General features: G+C 36.6%; 2 protein-coding genes across 5 annotated transcripts; both read right to left on the bottom strand.

The window, feature by feature from the left end:
- On the bottom strand, positions 1-5,321 carry LOC132039748 (pentatricopeptide repeat-containing protein At2g03880, mitochondrial). Of its 4 annotated transcripts, none has more exons than XM_059430268.1 (5): positions 5,087-5,321; positions 2,151-4,165; positions 1,890-2,035; positions 1,633-1,733; positions 1-1,157 (listed from the first exon to the last, which is right to left on the bottom strand). In XM_059430268.1, exon 2 carries the CDS (start codon positions 4,144-4,146, stop codon positions 2,167-2,169), a length of 1,980 nt encoding a protein of 659 aa, XP_059286251.1. In that variant the 5' UTR covers positions 4,147-4,165; positions 5,087-5,321; the 3' UTR covers positions 1-1,157; positions 1,633-1,733; positions 1,890-2,035; positions 2,151-2,166. The 4 variants fall into 4 exon arrangements, with proteins under 4 accessions (XP_059286251.1, XP_059286250.1, XP_059286252.1 ...); XM_059430267.1 differs by having other exon boundaries at positions 5,091-5,320; XM_059430269.1 differs by lacking the exon at positions 5,087-5,321 and adding an exon at positions 4,244-4,830.
- An 896-nt stretch (positions 5,322-6,217) lies between these two features.
- On the bottom strand, positions 6,218-10,635 carry LOC132041173 (cytosolic Fe-S cluster assembly factor NBP35). The gene is made up of 3 exons (XM_059431993.1): positions 10,401-10,635; positions 9,701-9,802; positions 6,218-7,414 (listed from the first exon to the last, which is right to left on the bottom strand). Exons 1-3 carry the CDS (start codon positions 10,435-10,437, stop codon positions 6,492-6,494), a joined length of 1,062 nt encoding a protein of 353 aa, XP_059287976.1. The 5' UTR covers positions 10,438-10,635; the 3' UTR covers positions 6,218-6,491.
- Positions 10,636-16,951: the final 6,316 nt, after the last annotated feature.

The raw sequence follows: 16,951 nt of genomic DNA, 5'->3' as shown, positions 1-16,951 counted from the left end.
TCATACAAATGTCAGAAATTGGATTATACTAGTCATGTGAAGCACATTATACAATTGTCACAACTAATTGTTCTATAAATTTATGAATAGAACGTATCAAATGTCCCTTCCATTACTAATCCGGCAAAACATATTTATTTCAAGTAATAATTCTAGATTCTCCAATATCGACTATAAAATGTAGACAATAATTGGTTGCCGGATACCAACCATGCCCATCTAGATTAGATTTAAATACCACTAGAGCAGCAATAACAAGATTTTGGTTTTTCATAGCCTAAAAATCTCTACCCCACAAAGGTAGTGGTAAGGTCTGTGTACACTTTACCCTCTCCGGACCCCACTTGTGGTATTACATTGGATATGTTGTTGTTATTGTTGTTGCATAGCCTAAAAACTTCCAAAGGTCAGCAGAGCACAATTCCGAACTTGATACATAATGATCCACGCCTCCACCCTTCTTCTGCCTTTCTTCACTTAAATACCATGCTTTTGAGCATGGTGCAAAACTGGAACTTGTGACATGCGCCAAATCAACACATCATGAACTTTATTCGAACGGCTGAATCAAAGCTCTGGGGCAACAATAACAGGACTTTTATGAGTTCATATATTATTGAATCAGTTCTAGACAGTATCAAGAACCTTCATGCCAAATCTCTTGCAGAAACTATACCCTCAAGTCTGTAAGAAATACATTTTCCAGGGGCATACAACTGCACCGTTTATTCCAGTTGCTTGGAGGAATTGCACAATTTAATATGGTAATCTGTGGTCCAACCTCGTGCCTCAGCTGCAAGAAATCAAGCTTTACGCGATGAACTAAACTCAAGGAACGAACTTAATTAGACCATTCTTGTGTCACATTACAGCGCCATCTAGGTTTCTGATCATGAAACTGTGGTCCCCACATTAGGCTAAATATAGACAGCAGAAACAAACCGGATCACTCTGGTAAATCTCCTGTCCTTCTAGACCAAGCTAATTGCAGACTCTTGGGCCACAAACATCAAAATATTAAGGAGACCGAAATGGATAACCTTAGTTGTCAATTAAAATGCCAGTCACATAGAGGATGTACTCTTATCGATCGTTTCCTTGACAGATATAACCAGTTCATGCTTCACAGTTTGCTATTTCCAAGATTGCCCCTAAATCTGCAAGAAAACCATAAGAAGCTAACATTTGGAAAATGAGTACAAAGTTTCCTATATAAACAAATGAAGCCTATAACTCTTAACCCAACTACAAATTAGACCACACAGTTCGTAAATGGACCGTTATAGGATTAAACCACATATATAACTTTAATGAAGCATCTAGTGAACCAAAGTTACGTGTGCCATAATTACTTTGTAGATAAAGAAACTGTTGGAAGTACATTACATATGCCGGTCCTCAAAACGTGGCAGCTGTGTAATTATCCAATATAATCAGTGTTGTACTAGAATACCATCTTTGTCATCCCACTTTTTGAGAACCTTTAGAGTAAGTAGTCTGGTTTTGAGGTTAAAGAAGTAAGTCAAAGCAAATGCCAGTTAAAAAAATTCAGCTTTTCCAATTTTACATTCTTTTGTGTATAGATTAGGTGGTTTATTTAAAGGCTAGGGAAAGATTGGAATAAGAGAGGACCTGGATCAGGGCTATTTAATGCAGTTGCACAGATCTTTTGACTTGCACTTCTTGACAAGCATCAAAGTTCTAGCAGATCTCAAATAGGGGACCTCGGCAATCTGAAAATTGAAGAACAGTCTCTTTTGATATTTTTTTTTTTTTTTTTTTTTTTTTTTTGAAATTTGAAGAAGGATGAAATTTTCAATAGATCCCTGAACAGTCCAACTAATAGATGCATTTTCTTAAACTTGGGAATTTTCTCAGAAGCAACATACCTTCAGGGGTGTCTTTAGTAATTCTAACAGCCAACCTCGAACCTCATAGCTGTCAATGCACATGCAAGTTGAGCAAAGAGTGCACTCTTATGAACCCAGTACTTTCTGCTTCATCATTGCTACTACTTCTGCAAATGTTACTAAATCTGCCAGAGACACAGATAAAACATGGGAGGAAGTGAGTATGATGTGTTTAATGTAGATAGTGAAGCTTATAAGTCTATCGAAAGAAAATTAACTAGGTAGCTTATCATACTCAACTGAAATCCATTCCCCACTACCAATAATCTCCGCAAGAACAACCACCATCCTGAAAATGATGGTACCGGATTGGATCTCTTATGACAATGCTTCGACGCTCTATGTGTGCCAAAAGTTTCGCGAATAAATGACAATCTCCACAGATCCTGAGATTTTTCCTGATTCTAATGGTCTTCTCTCTAGACAGGCTCATTACACCAAAGGCAACAGCTATTTTCTCACTGTGGTACAGAAGCGAGTCTTCCATCTGTTCACCTTCAACATCTTGTAAGACAAAGTTTGTGTCTGGAACATATCCCACCTCCTTTAATCTCCAAATAATCTGATTTAGCTCTTTGTTAATTTCCTCTATTTGTGGATGGGAGTTGTCTCCCATTATAAAAGCATGGATCTGTTTATTTACTTCAATCCAGCTGCATCCCGGTTCCTTCTTCACTCCTCTTTCCTTCATGGACTTTCTTAAGTCCACAACGTCTTCCCATTTTTGAGTGTGCGCATATATGTTAGATAGTAATATGTAAGTTCCCGCATCACTTGGATCCAGTTTTATAATTTGTTTGGCAGCGTACTCAGCTAAATCCATGTTTCGATGTACTCTGCAGGCACCGAGCAACGTTCTCCATGTTACTGCATCTGGTTCACATTCCATTTCACGGATTAGTTTCACCGCTTCATCTAGCTTCCCAGATCTTCCAAGAAGATCAACCATGCAACCGTAGTGTTCTCTTCCTGGATCAATACCAAAGAGCTTCTTCATCGAGTGGAAGTAATATTGCCCATCTTCTACCAGTCCTGCATGACTGCAAGCAAATAAAACTCCAAGAACAGTTATGTAGTTTGGTTTGATCCTCGAGACTTTCATCTCTTCGAATAATTCCAGTGCTTTTCTGCTGAAACCATTCTGCGCGTAGCCTATAATCATCGTGCTCCAGGAGATCACGTCTTTCTCTACCATCTGAGTAAATATTTGGTGCGCATCTTCCAAACTCCCACACTTGCAATACATGTCTAAAAGTGCGTTGTTAAGGATTAGGTCCCGCTGGAACTTGAGTATATGAACATGCACTTGCCTTCCCACTTCTAAAAGTGCCAAACTAGTACAAGCTCTAAGAACACTTGTTAAAGTTGACTGATCAGCTGAGAATCTAGCTCTTTTCATCCTTTTAAAGAGAGTCAAAGCTTCATCCCCATCACTGTTTTGAGCAAATCCACCAATAATGGAGTTCCAGACAACAAGATCCCCAGTCACCATCTCGTTAAACGTGCACATTGCACACTCGAGTTGACCCATTTTTGAGTAAACGTCGATAAGAGCACTTCGGACAAATACATCAGACTCCAGACCAACTTTAAGTATGCTGCAGTGGAGCTGCCTAAGATTGGATAGGTCATCACAAGCTCTCAGAACAGAAGAATACGTAAACATATTAGGTCTCACGCCATCTCTCAACATGAAGATCAAAAACTCCAAAGCCTTGTAATTCATCTTAGCGCTAGAGTAGGCAGCTATCATGGTAGTCCAGGAGACAACATTTCTCTCGGGCATTCTATCAAACAAAACTTTCGCTTCATCCAACATGTTAAACTTCACGTACATGTTCATAAGCGTGTTAACAAGGAATGTTTTAGGCTCATAACCATTCGAGAACACATGTTGGTGGACCCGTTTACCTTGTTCAACTGCCCCACGGGCCAAGCAACACTTAATGAGTTCCGAGTAGGTAACAGCATCAGCCCAAATCTTGTGAGTTTGCAAGGAACTCAATGCGTTCATGGCCCTGGGAAGATCCCTTCCATAGCAGTAAGTTGTGAACTCATTGAGCAGATCATTACATTGGATCGGTACTCTCTCATTCTTCCACTGGATTGCTGCACCGGAGTAACAGTGCAGATGTTGAAGCAGATGTCCAGGTGCAAAGAGTGGAGGAGATGTACCAGACAAAACCAGCCCGCGTACCGGTATGAGGTTTTCTTTGAATCTCAATACAGATTTCATCTCATCTTACGCGGTAGGACTGTGAAGATGAACAAAAACTAAATCATTTTCAGAAATGCAATACCGAATGAGTGACAATGGTAATTAAGTTAATTACCATAATTAAGGGCAGGGCAGACCGGTGCAATAAGCTCCTGCTATGCGCAGGGTCCAAAGAAGAGCCGGACCACAAGGGTCTATTGTACGTAGTCTTACCTTGCATTTCTACAAGAAGCTATTTTCACGGCTCGAACCCGTGACCTCCTAGTCACATGGCAGCAACTTTACCAGTTACGCTAAGGCTCCCCTTCTTAATTACCATAATTAAGGGTAAGGAAGCCCAGTGCACTAAGCTCCCGCTATGCGCGGGGTCCAGGGAAGGACCTGACTACAAGGGTCTAATGTACGCAGCCTTACCCTGCATTCCTGCAAGAGGCCGTTTTCACGGCTCAAACTCGCGACCTCCCGGTCACATGAAAACAACTTTACCAGTTACGTCAAGGCTCTTCTTCTTAATTACCATAATTGAAATGTAAAATTTGCAATTAACAGCTCCTAATTCTCTTCTTACATTCCAAATGAAGATAAAGAACAGAACTACAACATGATTCTACACATTGGGAGGAAGCATATCCTCAGCAATTGATATAAGGACAATAAATTCTCCAAGTTCAGATTCTTTTTTTTTTTGTGCCTGTGTTTTTCCCTTCTGGGGGGGGGGGGCGAAACAGCCGTCCTACCTTGGTAGGAGTCGGTCTGCGACACTTTCCTCCCACGGGCCTCACGTTGTGGGATTTCACTGGGTTGTTGTTGTTGTTGTTGTTGTTTTTCCCTTCTGGGAATCGATTTATGTTTTAACCTTAGTTAATAAAGAAAGAAAGAGTACAAATTTGCTGATGCAACTATCTTTGGAGCATATAATCAAACAGGTTGTAGGCATAGCAGAGATAAACAAACTCACTCACAGAAATGGGACACGTGGCACGAAGATTCAGTCGTAAGCAATTGCAAGAATTTGGATGTTTGTTGAAACAAAGATTAGTTGCTGATTTAAAGTAAGCACCAGTTGCCGCTATTTGTAGGAGATAATTAAGGAACAGCTTTTGAACAACGTAGGATAAGTCATGTACTAATAACTTTGCGAAAATGACAAAAATGGTCTGTTATGTTTGGAATATGTCTAAAATAGTCCGTTAAAGTGTATTCATGCACAGTTTGATCCTTTAAGCTTACCATAAGTTAGTACTTTTTATCTCTGTCCAATCTATTTATTTTTGTTTTTCACAGTTCTTATTAAACTTAACAATATAAGTTTGTTAAATATTTGATAGAGGCAACAAACTTAAAGGCCTAAAACTGCTTAAAGATGAATATATATTTAAAGGACTATTTTAATGAGTATTTGCCTGTCCTTGTGCCGAGAATCTACCGAATACAGCCTCTTTACCAAGGTAAGGGTGAGATCTGCGTACGCTCTATCCTCCAAAATTTCACTTTTGTGGGATTTTACTAGGTATGTTGTAATTTTAATGAGTCCTGTGATGGAACAATACGATTTTTTTCCGAGCGAAATGGTATATGAAAATCTACTAAAATCTAGTCTAGCATGCAATAAGAGACTAAAAAGAAGACGAAAATCTATTAAACTATATACCAACTGATGGTTCAACAAATAAATGATGCGGTAATTTGCACCAAGCAGCCAAAAGAAAAATAAAATAAGAAAGGAATAGACAATTGAACACAGTACACTCATACACGCCAGCAACCTAGTGTTCTTGGCTAGGTGTGACATAGGAACTCTTCTCTACAAGATCACATGCCTTTTTTAAATAACATTGATGGTTGGACTAACTTGCACGCACAACTAATCTACCGAATATTTGTTACCTCGCACTAGCACAAATATTAAAATAATTCTAACTACCAGCACAGATAACAGGTAAATTATGCACAAGGTCACATGGGTTGCTACTTCAGTTTGGCTTAATTGGCTGTGAGTACCACCAGTTTGTTCCAAAGAGTAACTGCATAGCAATCAGCAACCACATGCAGTTTATCAGGTTGAGGGCAAACGGAACAGAAAAGAAAATTTCATGGGACCTGAACTCGTTAAGAGATCTCATACTCGCAGGAGATAACATCTGGTTATCATCATACAAACAGACTAAATCTCTTTCACTGGGAAAAAACGTGTCCGTTTGACAAAATGATCATCGTATAAAAGTCACTAGAACGTAGAAACTTTATAATACAATCCATATCTAGTGACAAAAGCTACCTTACGAACAAAATGTTGGGTCACAAGTACCCCCGGGAACTTAATCAGAGAAAAAGTACAGAAAGCCTTAAAAAGGCAATATATATTATGCTCCATTCTCTGCTGAGATATTTTTCTGAGCCAACATCTTCTCTATAAGCATCTTGAGTGCAGGGGCACTTGCACGACATTTATCATCTACAAAGCATGATCTTCCTTCTTCAGCTGCTTTACATAGCTGAGGATCAAGTGGTACTTTCCCCAAAAAAGGAACACCCATATCACTGCACATCTTCGCAGCACCTCCACCACTGCTATCAAAAACGTCAGTTAAGGCAATCAAGTTTAGCATTTCTGGGGCTTTTTCTTTCATATAAGACATGGCCCACTCGGTCATGTCTTTCTGCTCACCAGTCTCTGACGTTCTCATGAATTTGAATTCCGAAAGCGGCTGGGAAAGACCACTCATGTTCTCAACAACACCAAGAACCTCCACCCCGACTTTCTTGCAAAAACTAACTTCTTTCCTAACGTCTATTAAAGATACCTGTTGTGGGGTTGTGACTATGACTGCGCCATCTATTCCAGTTGCTTGGAGGAATTGAACGATCGAAATATGCTCATCGGAGGTCCCAGGTGGAGCATCAACCACAAGAAAATCAAGCTCTCCCCAATAAACTTCTTTGAGAAATTGCTTAATTAGACCGTTCTTGCGGGGTCCTCTCCATATGACAGCTTCATCAGGGTTGGGCAGCATGAAACCAATTGACATGACCCCAAGGTTAGACTCGACATAAACAGGGGACCATCCAATGTTACTCTGGTGAATCTCTTGTCCTTCGAGACCAAGCATCTTTGGGATGCTGGGCCCACAGATATCAATGTCGAGGAGACCTACTTGAAAATCCATAGCTGCCAATGCAAAAGCAAGTTGAGCTGAAAACGTACTCTTACCAACTCCACCTTTGCCAGATAAAACTAGTATTTTGTGCTTCACAGTTGCCATTCTCTCGACTATTGCAACCAAGTCTGCACGAAATCATAAATACAAAAACGTGGAATATGAGCGTCATGTGTATAACATTGATAAATAAGCCAATCATGCTACCACAGGTAAAACAAATTAAGCAATTGGGAAAACCTGCATGTATTGGAACACAAAAATGTCCCAACTTGGTAAACTACACAATCTAGTTAGTCTTACACTATCGACCACTTTATCATTTTAGAAAACTCAGTCAATAATACCCAAAATTTCCTTTACCGCTCGATACAATATATATTTTGTCACTCTCTGCAATATTATATACACAATAAAGAGCTACTTGAGTTTCCCATATCTATATGAAATCATCAAATCAAAGTTCACATACCAAAACAATAGTTTTAAAATTAAAAACGGTAATCGAAACGGAAGATAGATGCCCTGCCGGAGAAGTGCTTGATTTCATTTAGGCATTCTACAGTGTGAATGTTAGCACATTTGTTTGTGGTGAAGATGATCCTCTGTCTCTCTTTTTTGGATTAACAAAAATGAGTCATGGCAGAACAGTATAATTTTATTGATGCTCATTCCCCATCAAAGATTCTTGAGAAAAGAAGAACAAAATAGACTTTCGTTCAACTTCTTCTTAAGCTGACTTCCTGCTGCACAGACTAAAAACTCCCATCCTACCAATCAATCGCAAAACATGCACTTTCAAGCTCTGTATATCTCTTTCTTCCTCTTAACATATGGCATTCTAAGTTTATGTCTTTCAATGAACTTTCTGTTAAAGTTAAAACTTCTCTTTTCTTCCTTGTAATCATTCCCTAGTAATGGTTTAAATTTTTAAACTCGCTCCTGAGTTAATGATTTCATTAAGATCAACTGAAACGAATTTAAGCATCCATCCTTTGTGACTTTAGGTACTTTATGAGCATGGTTATAGCCAAAGACACCAAGAAGATGTAATGACATAAATAACAAATATGAATGGTAATTACTGGGAAAAGACTAGCTTTCCGAACATTAAGCGCCCAACAGTGACGTATCTAGGTACGTTCTTGTACTTTTTTCTTCTCTCTTTTTATTGATAGGTCATTCTTATCTTGTACTTTGGTGACAAGAGCACTCCTACTGCTACTAGTGCTTCATATATAATGAAATTGCAAATAGTTACACAATAGTCCCCCCATTTTGTTTCACTAACTTAGTTTGAGTGTCATGTTATTAAAAGAAAGCAGTAGTATTAAGCAATACCAAATGCATATATTCCCTATTCTAGAAGACAGAAGCTCTTGGAATTTTCATAATGTAAAACTAATTGGAACATAGGGATGTTTCTTTATTATCATTTGAAACAAACATATTGGTAATAACAGGTGAATTTTTTCTACTTTTTCGGAAATTGTGTCACGAGTAGGTCATCATTGTGACATGTGCAGACTTGAGGGCATTAATATATATCATAGAAAACTATACGGCGAGTCACAAAGAGAAAATAGCTGGGAACATTTTAATCCTACTGAAGAGTCTGTCAAGCGTCCCATAGAGAGTGACAATCTGAACTCAAAAATCCAATTCACATTATCAAGTAATGACTTCATCACCAATCAGTTACTTGAACAGAGAATACATCAAAAGGACAACAATGATAGTATCCAAGGGTATGAAGCTATAATGAAGATCAGTTGAATCTAGCGTTCAAATTTTTAATTGACTGAAAAATCCTTCTAGCGTCAACCCTTAGGACTAACTGCAACCTTCAAAACTCGGAGATAATGGGTTCACCCTCTGCCCTTCTCCACTTAAATACCTGGTTTAGTTCGCATGCACAGGGCTCGAACTGTGACCTAAGTCACAAGTCCCACAACCTTCACCACTTGAACTAAGCCTTGGGACAAGACTCGGGTTCAAATTCATCAAAAGGAAAAAAATAGATGTTTCCTTCTTATTATCTGCCTAAACTTTGTGCGATAGAATTATTAGATCAACTCCTTTTGAGCCGAGGGCCTATCGAAAACAGCCTCTCTACCCCATAAAGCCAGGGGTAAGGTTTGCGTACATCCTACACTCCCCAGACCCCACTTGTGGGACTACACTGGGTATGTTGTTCTTGTTGTATGTAATGTTGGGAGTATACTATACACAAGCTCAGGAACAGCAAAAAAGAGAAGGAAAAAAAGAACTTTACAACATCTTAAAGTCACAAAATTTACACCCAATATTTCAAAGGTAAGAAAAACAAGCTCAAAATAGCATCCCACAAAATCATATCATGCACGAAATAAACAGAAAAACAGTGATGGAAAAACTTAGGAACAAGAAATTACCCGGGTCAGGTCCTTTAGGAGCAGTAGCACAAATTTCTTGATTGGGGCATCCTTGACAAGCATCACCTTTCCCTGCTGTTTCAGATTGTGGACCTGGGCAATCTGAATAAACAAACAAACAAAATAAACCAATTAGGGAAAACAGAACTATAAACTTAAACAATCAAATCCAACAACATACCCAACGTAATCCCACAATGTGGGGTCTGGGGTGGGTAGTGTATAAGCAGACCTTACCCCTACCTTGGGAAGTATAGAGGCCGTCTCCAATAGACCCACGGCTCATAGAAAAGCATATCAAAGCAGTACGGAAAACAAATAACAAAAGTAAAGAAGCCACGGCAAAATACTAGAGATAGAATAACACAGCATTATTTAGAAAACAGTAACTACAACTAAATAATACTCCCTCTGTCCCAATTTATGAAGCACACTTTCTTTTTTGATTTGTCCCAAAACAAATATTACCTTTCTATATTTAGAAATAATTTAAATTCAAGACTTATTTTGGATCACAAATTTCAAAAGTTCTTTCTTTTTACTTAAACTCTGTATCAAGTCAAATGATGTCACGTAAATTGAATTTTTTTTTTTTTTACTATAATCGAAGTATAAGGAAACAACAGATAATATAGATGCTGAAACAATCAAATCCAAGCTAAAAAAAATGATTAAAGCTTGAAATAAAGAATATACATACGTTCAGGAGCATTCTCTGGGATTTCACCGTTTTCCATCTTCAAGAAAACTCAAATACAAAGCACTAAATAAAAATCTAAACTTTAATAGCTGCTAAATCAATAGTTGCAAATTTTCAATACCCTTTTTCCCTTGAGGTTTTTAGAACTATGCAAATTTCTAGGTCTTTTTTTGAGGTTCAGAGAAATGGCTGTAAATTTGGTTTATTGCGGCTATGGAGTTATCTAATAAAAAAGTTGGATGGACAAAAAAAGGTTTTTGATGCCGCCTTTGACTTTTACTTTGTATCATCTCCATTTTAATTTACGTGCGATTGAGCATCAAATTTAAAAAATAATAAGAGGGTTTTTGTAATCTCGTGGTTCTAAATTAACCTAAATTAAATTAAAAGTATTTATAATATATTAAAATATCATTTAAATCTTGTGATTTTAAACTTATCGTGTATGGAATGTTTGAAGGGAAAAGGGTCCAAAATACCGCCTCTACTTTGGAAAAAGGACTAAAATATCCTTCACTATAAATTTGGGTTAAAAATACCGCTCCCGTCATTAAAGTTTTCAAATATACCTTTGTCTTAATGGAAATTCCCAAAATAACTCGATTTCATTTTTAAACCCGCTCCATTTAAATCCGACCCAACTAAATAAAAAATTCATATGGGTTACCCGCTCCTATGCCTAGTGGCTCTAGATGTAGGACTCGGGAGCAAGTTGGTCGCATATGAATTTTCAATGTAGTTGGGTCGGATTTAAATAGAGCAGGTTTAAAAATGAAATCGGGTTATTTTGAGGGATTTCCATTAAGATAGAGGTATATTTGAAAATTTTAATGACAGGAGGGGTATTTTTGACCCAAAATTTTTAACGGAGGATATTTTTAGCTCTTTTCTCAAAGTAGAGGGGCATTTTTTTTTATCATTTTCTCATGTTTGAATTATTAACTTCCTAAATATAGAAAGAGACACTCTTCTTAGGATAGATAAAAAAGGAAAGTAATTAAGACAACACTTTAACATGGGACGAAGGGAGTATCCTATATTTCAAGGCGGGTGACAGTAGCATCCATATGTCTAATGCGGGTCATAATAGTACCTTTGTTATGTCTCTCGTAAGTGTGCCCAAATGCCATGAGTAATATAGTTCGTAAATGAGATCATCAACAACAGAACTCACAATAATTTCACGTGTAGTGAAATATTTTCTTTTTCATGCATTATAAGCTTCAAGATCTCTTCTGTTTTGACCAGTGTTACCCTCCTCTGGACGAATCAAAACATAGCTAGTACGTTCAAGAGCATTTTGCTCTTCGAGTATATACCACATCTTACGAAATTTGACTCCAAGTGTCATAATTCTCATCGTTTAGTTTTTCATCCTTATTTAAGTAGGCAATGATGTTTTTCGATGCCATATCTGTTTATTGATACATTTAAGCATGTTTTACTCATCAATATTTTTACTTTAAACAATTTATGCATGTGATAGTCACACTCAAATAAATTAATTTTCATAATAACTTCACATTTGGTGTAGAATCAAAAGGTTAGTTTCCAATAATCATCTACAATTTAAAACAAAATTAAAAGGAGAGACAACAACGTAATTCCATATATTAAAAAAAAAATTCAACAATAAATTATAAGTCTACAAGGACATAATTCTCCCACTTGGCTTCAAGTATTCGAACCTACACCAAAAAGGTTGACTTGGCCAAACATAGTGATAAATGTCAATTAGTTTACTACCCCAAGATTTTCTTTGCAAAAATTGCTAAAGCTTCTTAATCCGTGATTACAATATAATTAGTCGTTCATTTCAATTTAACCAAGAAAGGTCAATATGACTGAAGCATTAGGAGACATCTTAAAAGTCTTACACTCTCTGAGTTTCTTCTCTTCTTCCCTTCATACACTTCTATGTTGTCCTCGATGATGTACACTTCTATGTTGTCCTCTAGCTCGACTTTGAGAACTCCCGCTTGGAGTATTTCGAGCTTGTCCCTATCCGGTTATTTAAAAACTTAACTAAGACCCCTCATATCGGGGATGCTTTAAATGGGATTAGGTTCTTTTCTTAATTTATTTATATTCATTTTTAAGTACACATAATATATTCATATAACGTTTTGAAATTTAGTAAACTTAGAAAGCTCTCAAAGAAAAGTACCTTGAAAATTCTAATATTGAATTTGGATCTTGGTGATGCATTTTCATATTTAATAAAATTAGCTCATGCGTGCTTTTCGCGTGCATCTAGTGCATCACATGTGCATTTTTCAAGCAACAATTATATATACATATGTATGCAGAATTCTTGTATGAGTACACAACAAATGCTGAAGAGTGAAATCACTTTATAACTAACTCATCACTCATAATTCTCATTTCTTTGTGAAAAAAATTTCCCCCTAAGTGTCAGTCTACTACTTTACAAGTTCCAGAAGAGTAAGCATTTCGAGGTGAAAATGAGTCAACATCGAACTAATGAAATTTTCACCTTTTGTGTTTATTGTCAAAGTTTCAATTCTCGTCAGTACAACACAAAACTTATTGCTTATTGCCATTTGGTTATTAGCTATATTATACTGAAGGTAGCCAACAAATTACGCAACCTCCTAATGGAGTAGTAGCAGCAAAAGAGGAGTCTGGAAACTATAAAACAATAATGCATGTACTATCGACGGCTCCGAATAACAGCTCCGCAAAATACTACATCCAAATAAAACAAGGAACCTACAATGAATATGTCCAAATCGAAGAATGACAAATGAACATCGTTTTCATTAGATAAGGCATGGACAAAACTATAATATCGGGAAATAAGAGCTTTGGAGGTGCATTTCGTGCGCCACTCGTGCATCTCGTGCGTCAACAGAAACTGAATCTTTAACCTCTCCCTTTGATCCTTGAAACAAATTATGCCCAAATCTAACACTTTGCAAAAACTCTTGATTCACCAAAGAAGTTAGCACAAAGACCGTATACGAATTATAAGAGAAGCAATTTCTCTAAAGACTTTAATCCTGAAAAATCCGGTAAAGCAGGGCTGGCCCAAGGGCAAGACGACCCAAGCGGCTGCTTTAGGCCCTATCAATGTGGAGGTCCAAATTTTCTTGTAAGTAGTACTTGTTATTTAAAAAAAAAAATTTGAAAGTACAATTTTCATAAAAATTCGGAAGTGAAATTGGCTTCTTTTTTTTTCATTTATGCACAATCATCATTATCACAGGGCCCACATTATTTTTATCCTTTATTAATATAAATATATTCTCTCTCTACTTGTACTTCACTTTTACTTTTATATTTCACTTTGGCCTTTCTCCATTCTCCGATCCTCCAGATTTCAAGTCTTGTTTTTCATTGAAAAAAAGTCAATTGCCAATTCATTTATTTTTTTCTCAAATTCTAGTGTTGCATCAAGAGTACTCAAGCAGTGAAAATAATATCAAGTTTTATGTTTGTCGGATCAGGTTTGATTGTTCTATATTTTATTATTTTGCATTTAAAATTTGTTATTTTTTATATTTTTTCTTCATAGTATATATTATCTTTTTAGTTATTTTTTAAAGTTTAAATATGTCATCTAGAAAGTATGAATCCGGATATTTAAAACTCCAAAAAAAGAGAAAGATTGAAACTTGAATACAATCTCAAAATGTAGCCGTTGCTAAATTTTAATAAAGAACAAAAATTCTACAATCGAAAAATATGGGGAAACTTACTGTAGATGAGAAAATTGGTGATAAGGTCAAGTTAGACAATAAAATAAAATTCAAGAAGAAGAAGAAGTTGGCGAGAAAACGACAGGTTTCTTCAAGAAAATCAGTGGATTAGCTATATTATCAATTGAAAACGAACTATTGGAAGAAATCGATTATAAACAAAATATTGTAACAATTTTGCATCTCAAAACCTAGAAACATTAATTTCAAATAAAATTATACTATATGAATATTTTTCTCTCACCGAAAAACTTAAGGCTTCTTGTTGATGTTTCGCTTTAGGCCACATATATCATTGAGTCGCCCCTGCGATAAAATACCTGAAAATTCATTAGAACTGCAATAATACATTTTTCAACACCAAATTAAATTAAGTACATAAAAGGGTAAGAAATTTTAACAAATACCACATAAGTATTGATAAATTTCCTCTAGCATGAATCTAATTCGTACATGCACCATAATCTAATCCTAAACTTTTTGTGGTATTCATGAAGAAAATAATGCACATATCCTAAATTAATTTTCTAATACATGATAAATAATGCGTGTATATATATATATATATTACCAAAAGTATAATTGTTAATTTGAATTTTATTACCAAAAGTATAATTGTTAATTTGAATTTTATTACCAAAAGTATAATATTTACAAAGCAGACGAGTCAAAATTGAGTATGTAGACAATAAAATTCATGTCAAGAAAATAATAATCAAGACAGGAAAATATCGCAACAATCTTATTATTTGATTTCAAATATGAGTGTTACAATCTCTATGATTCCTCTGATTCTTCTTTACAAATATAAATTCAAGGACTTTTGAGCTTGATCTTGAATTTGATGGATTTGATTTTTGACTTATACTTGAGTTCAAGGGCCTTTGAGCTTGATCTTGAATTTGGTAGTCTTGATCTTGAACTTGAACTTGTATTTTGATTCAAGGGTTTGAAGCTTGATCGTGATTATGGATTTGATTTTGACTTGAATTGACTCGTCACGAACACTTTGATGACCGCCACGAACAATAATTCTTAGACGAACAAGTGAATTTGATCTTGAACGCCTTGGTATTTAATTTGCCTTCGTTGCCTTTGATCTTGAGCGCCTTGCTATTTGATTTGCCTTCGTTCTTGATCTTCGGGTAATTGAAACTTGTAGAGGAGTGCTTGAATGCTTACAGCTTGTAGAAAACTTGTAGCGTTTGATCAACGAGCTCCCTCTGGCTTCTTGCTCTGAATTCTGATCCCTTTTCTGAATTATGAGGCCGGCCCCTATTATAGTTGTAAGATGGAGGAGTTGTGATAAGGACAGACTCCTTTCGGGCAATCAGATTTAAGTTGACATGACTATATTTGATTGGTCGGAACATACGTCACTTATACACGCGATACATCTTCATTTGCCTTTGATTTGACTAGGCATGCTGCATCATTCTGACATGCAGCATGATACTATTGGCTCCTTCGTCTGACTTGGCGTGCCACGTCATTGACACATGGCACCAAAGTGGGCCTCTAGAATAAGATGTTATCTTGGGCTTGGCAAAGTGGGCTCATCATTTGCAGCTCAATTAAATGGGCTAGCCCAACGCATTTGGACTTTTTCATTAAATCCGTATTTATTGGACTTAAATAACTAACCCAATTATATTAATTCATAATTTATTTATTTGGACTAATATATCTTAAATGTAATCTCAATTTCTTATGAATTTAAATTCAATAAAATTTCATTGTCCCCAGAGTAGCACTTGGACAAAAGGCCCCAATTCTACAGCTAACACAGAGAATCTCCTGATCAAAAGGAAAAGCCCAAAACTCTATAATCTCAACTATGGCTTCATGTTGGCCCTATGCATACAGTGGCCCTATGCATTTAGTGTAAAATTTATAGGCTATTTAAAAGTGTAGAATTGAGAAAAATCAATGCTTTTAAGCGGGAGTGCAACATTAAGAAAGGAAATTATTGAATGAAAATGATCAAAATATGGGAGTGTAGTAATAGAAAGAAAAAGACTGAATTTTATGGGATCACTTGTCAGATCACACTGGCTAAAAATAAAAGAGTTCGGAAAAGAGTGATGTTGCTCAAAATGGAATCGAACCCATGACCTTGAAAACCAAAATCGGCGTCTCAACCAAAGCACCCAATACTCGTCTTTATCTGTAGGTGCTAATGTATCCTTTATGTTCAATATTTAACGGATTTGAACATAACTATTCGAGTTTCCCCTAAAGTTGGTGGGTGCTTAAGCATCCCTAATAGTACACGTGGTCCCCCCTTGTATGCATAGAAGTTCAGCTCCACCATCTTCCTGTTAAGCTTCTGGTGATTGAGTCCACGCGCTATGACTTTCTGGATAGTCAGTCTAATAATAAATGCTGAAGTCCTGCTCTTCTTCTGAAAAACTCTCGAGTTCCTATCATGCCAGATGTGGTATACACATGCTGCAAAAGTAGTCATGTAAACCATAGCATCTGCAGAATTACCTTTAGCACAAGCTACGATAGTTTGCATCTCTCCTTACCAATCAAGTACTGGTCGTGTCCTCCCTAGCCACCTTAAAAGTTTACTCCAAACTACAGAAGAGAAAGGGCATTGCAAAAACAAATGCTCTATGGTTTCATCCTCATAAGAACATAAAGGACAGTCAGTGTCGTTGGTGATACCCAATAAATCAGTCTCTCTCTAGTGAGGAGTCTTCTATGAGCAGCTAATGTAAGATGAAAAGTCAATTCGGGATGTCCCTCAATGTTATATGTTAGTTTCTTCTATTGGACTTTCTGAAAGTTCCCCTCATCTTGAGATATAATGTCTTAATGGAG

This window comes from Lycium ferocissimum, chromosome 12 (genome assembly GCF_029784015.1).
Source record: "Lycium ferocissimum isolate CSIRO_LF1 chromosome 12, AGI_CSIRO_Lferr_CH_V1, whole genome shotgun sequence".
Classification (NCBI taxonomy): domain Eukaryota; kingdom Viridiplantae; phylum Streptophyta; class Magnoliopsida; order Solanales; family Solanaceae; genus Lycium; species Lycium ferocissimum.
The sequence above is the reverse complement of the archived record's forward strand: the minus strand, read 5'-3'. Positions and strand labels throughout refer to the sequence as shown.

Coding starts and splice junctions, on each gene's coding strand:
- LOC132039748 (XM_059430268.1), bottom strand. CDS start 4,146: ATGAAATCTGTATTGAGATTCAAAGAAAACCTCATACCGGTACGCGGG.
- LOC132041173 (XM_059431993.1), bottom strand. CDS start 10,437: ATGGAAAACGGTGAAATCCCAGAGAATGCTCCTGAAC. Junction 9,803..10,400: donor CCCAGAGAATGCTCCTGAAC/GTATGTATATTC, acceptor TTGTTTATTCAG/ATTGCCCAGGTCCACAATCT. Junction 7,415..9,700: donor TCCTAAAGGACCTGACCCGG/GTAATTTCTTGT, acceptor GATTTCGTGCAG/ACTTGGTTGCAATAGTCGAG.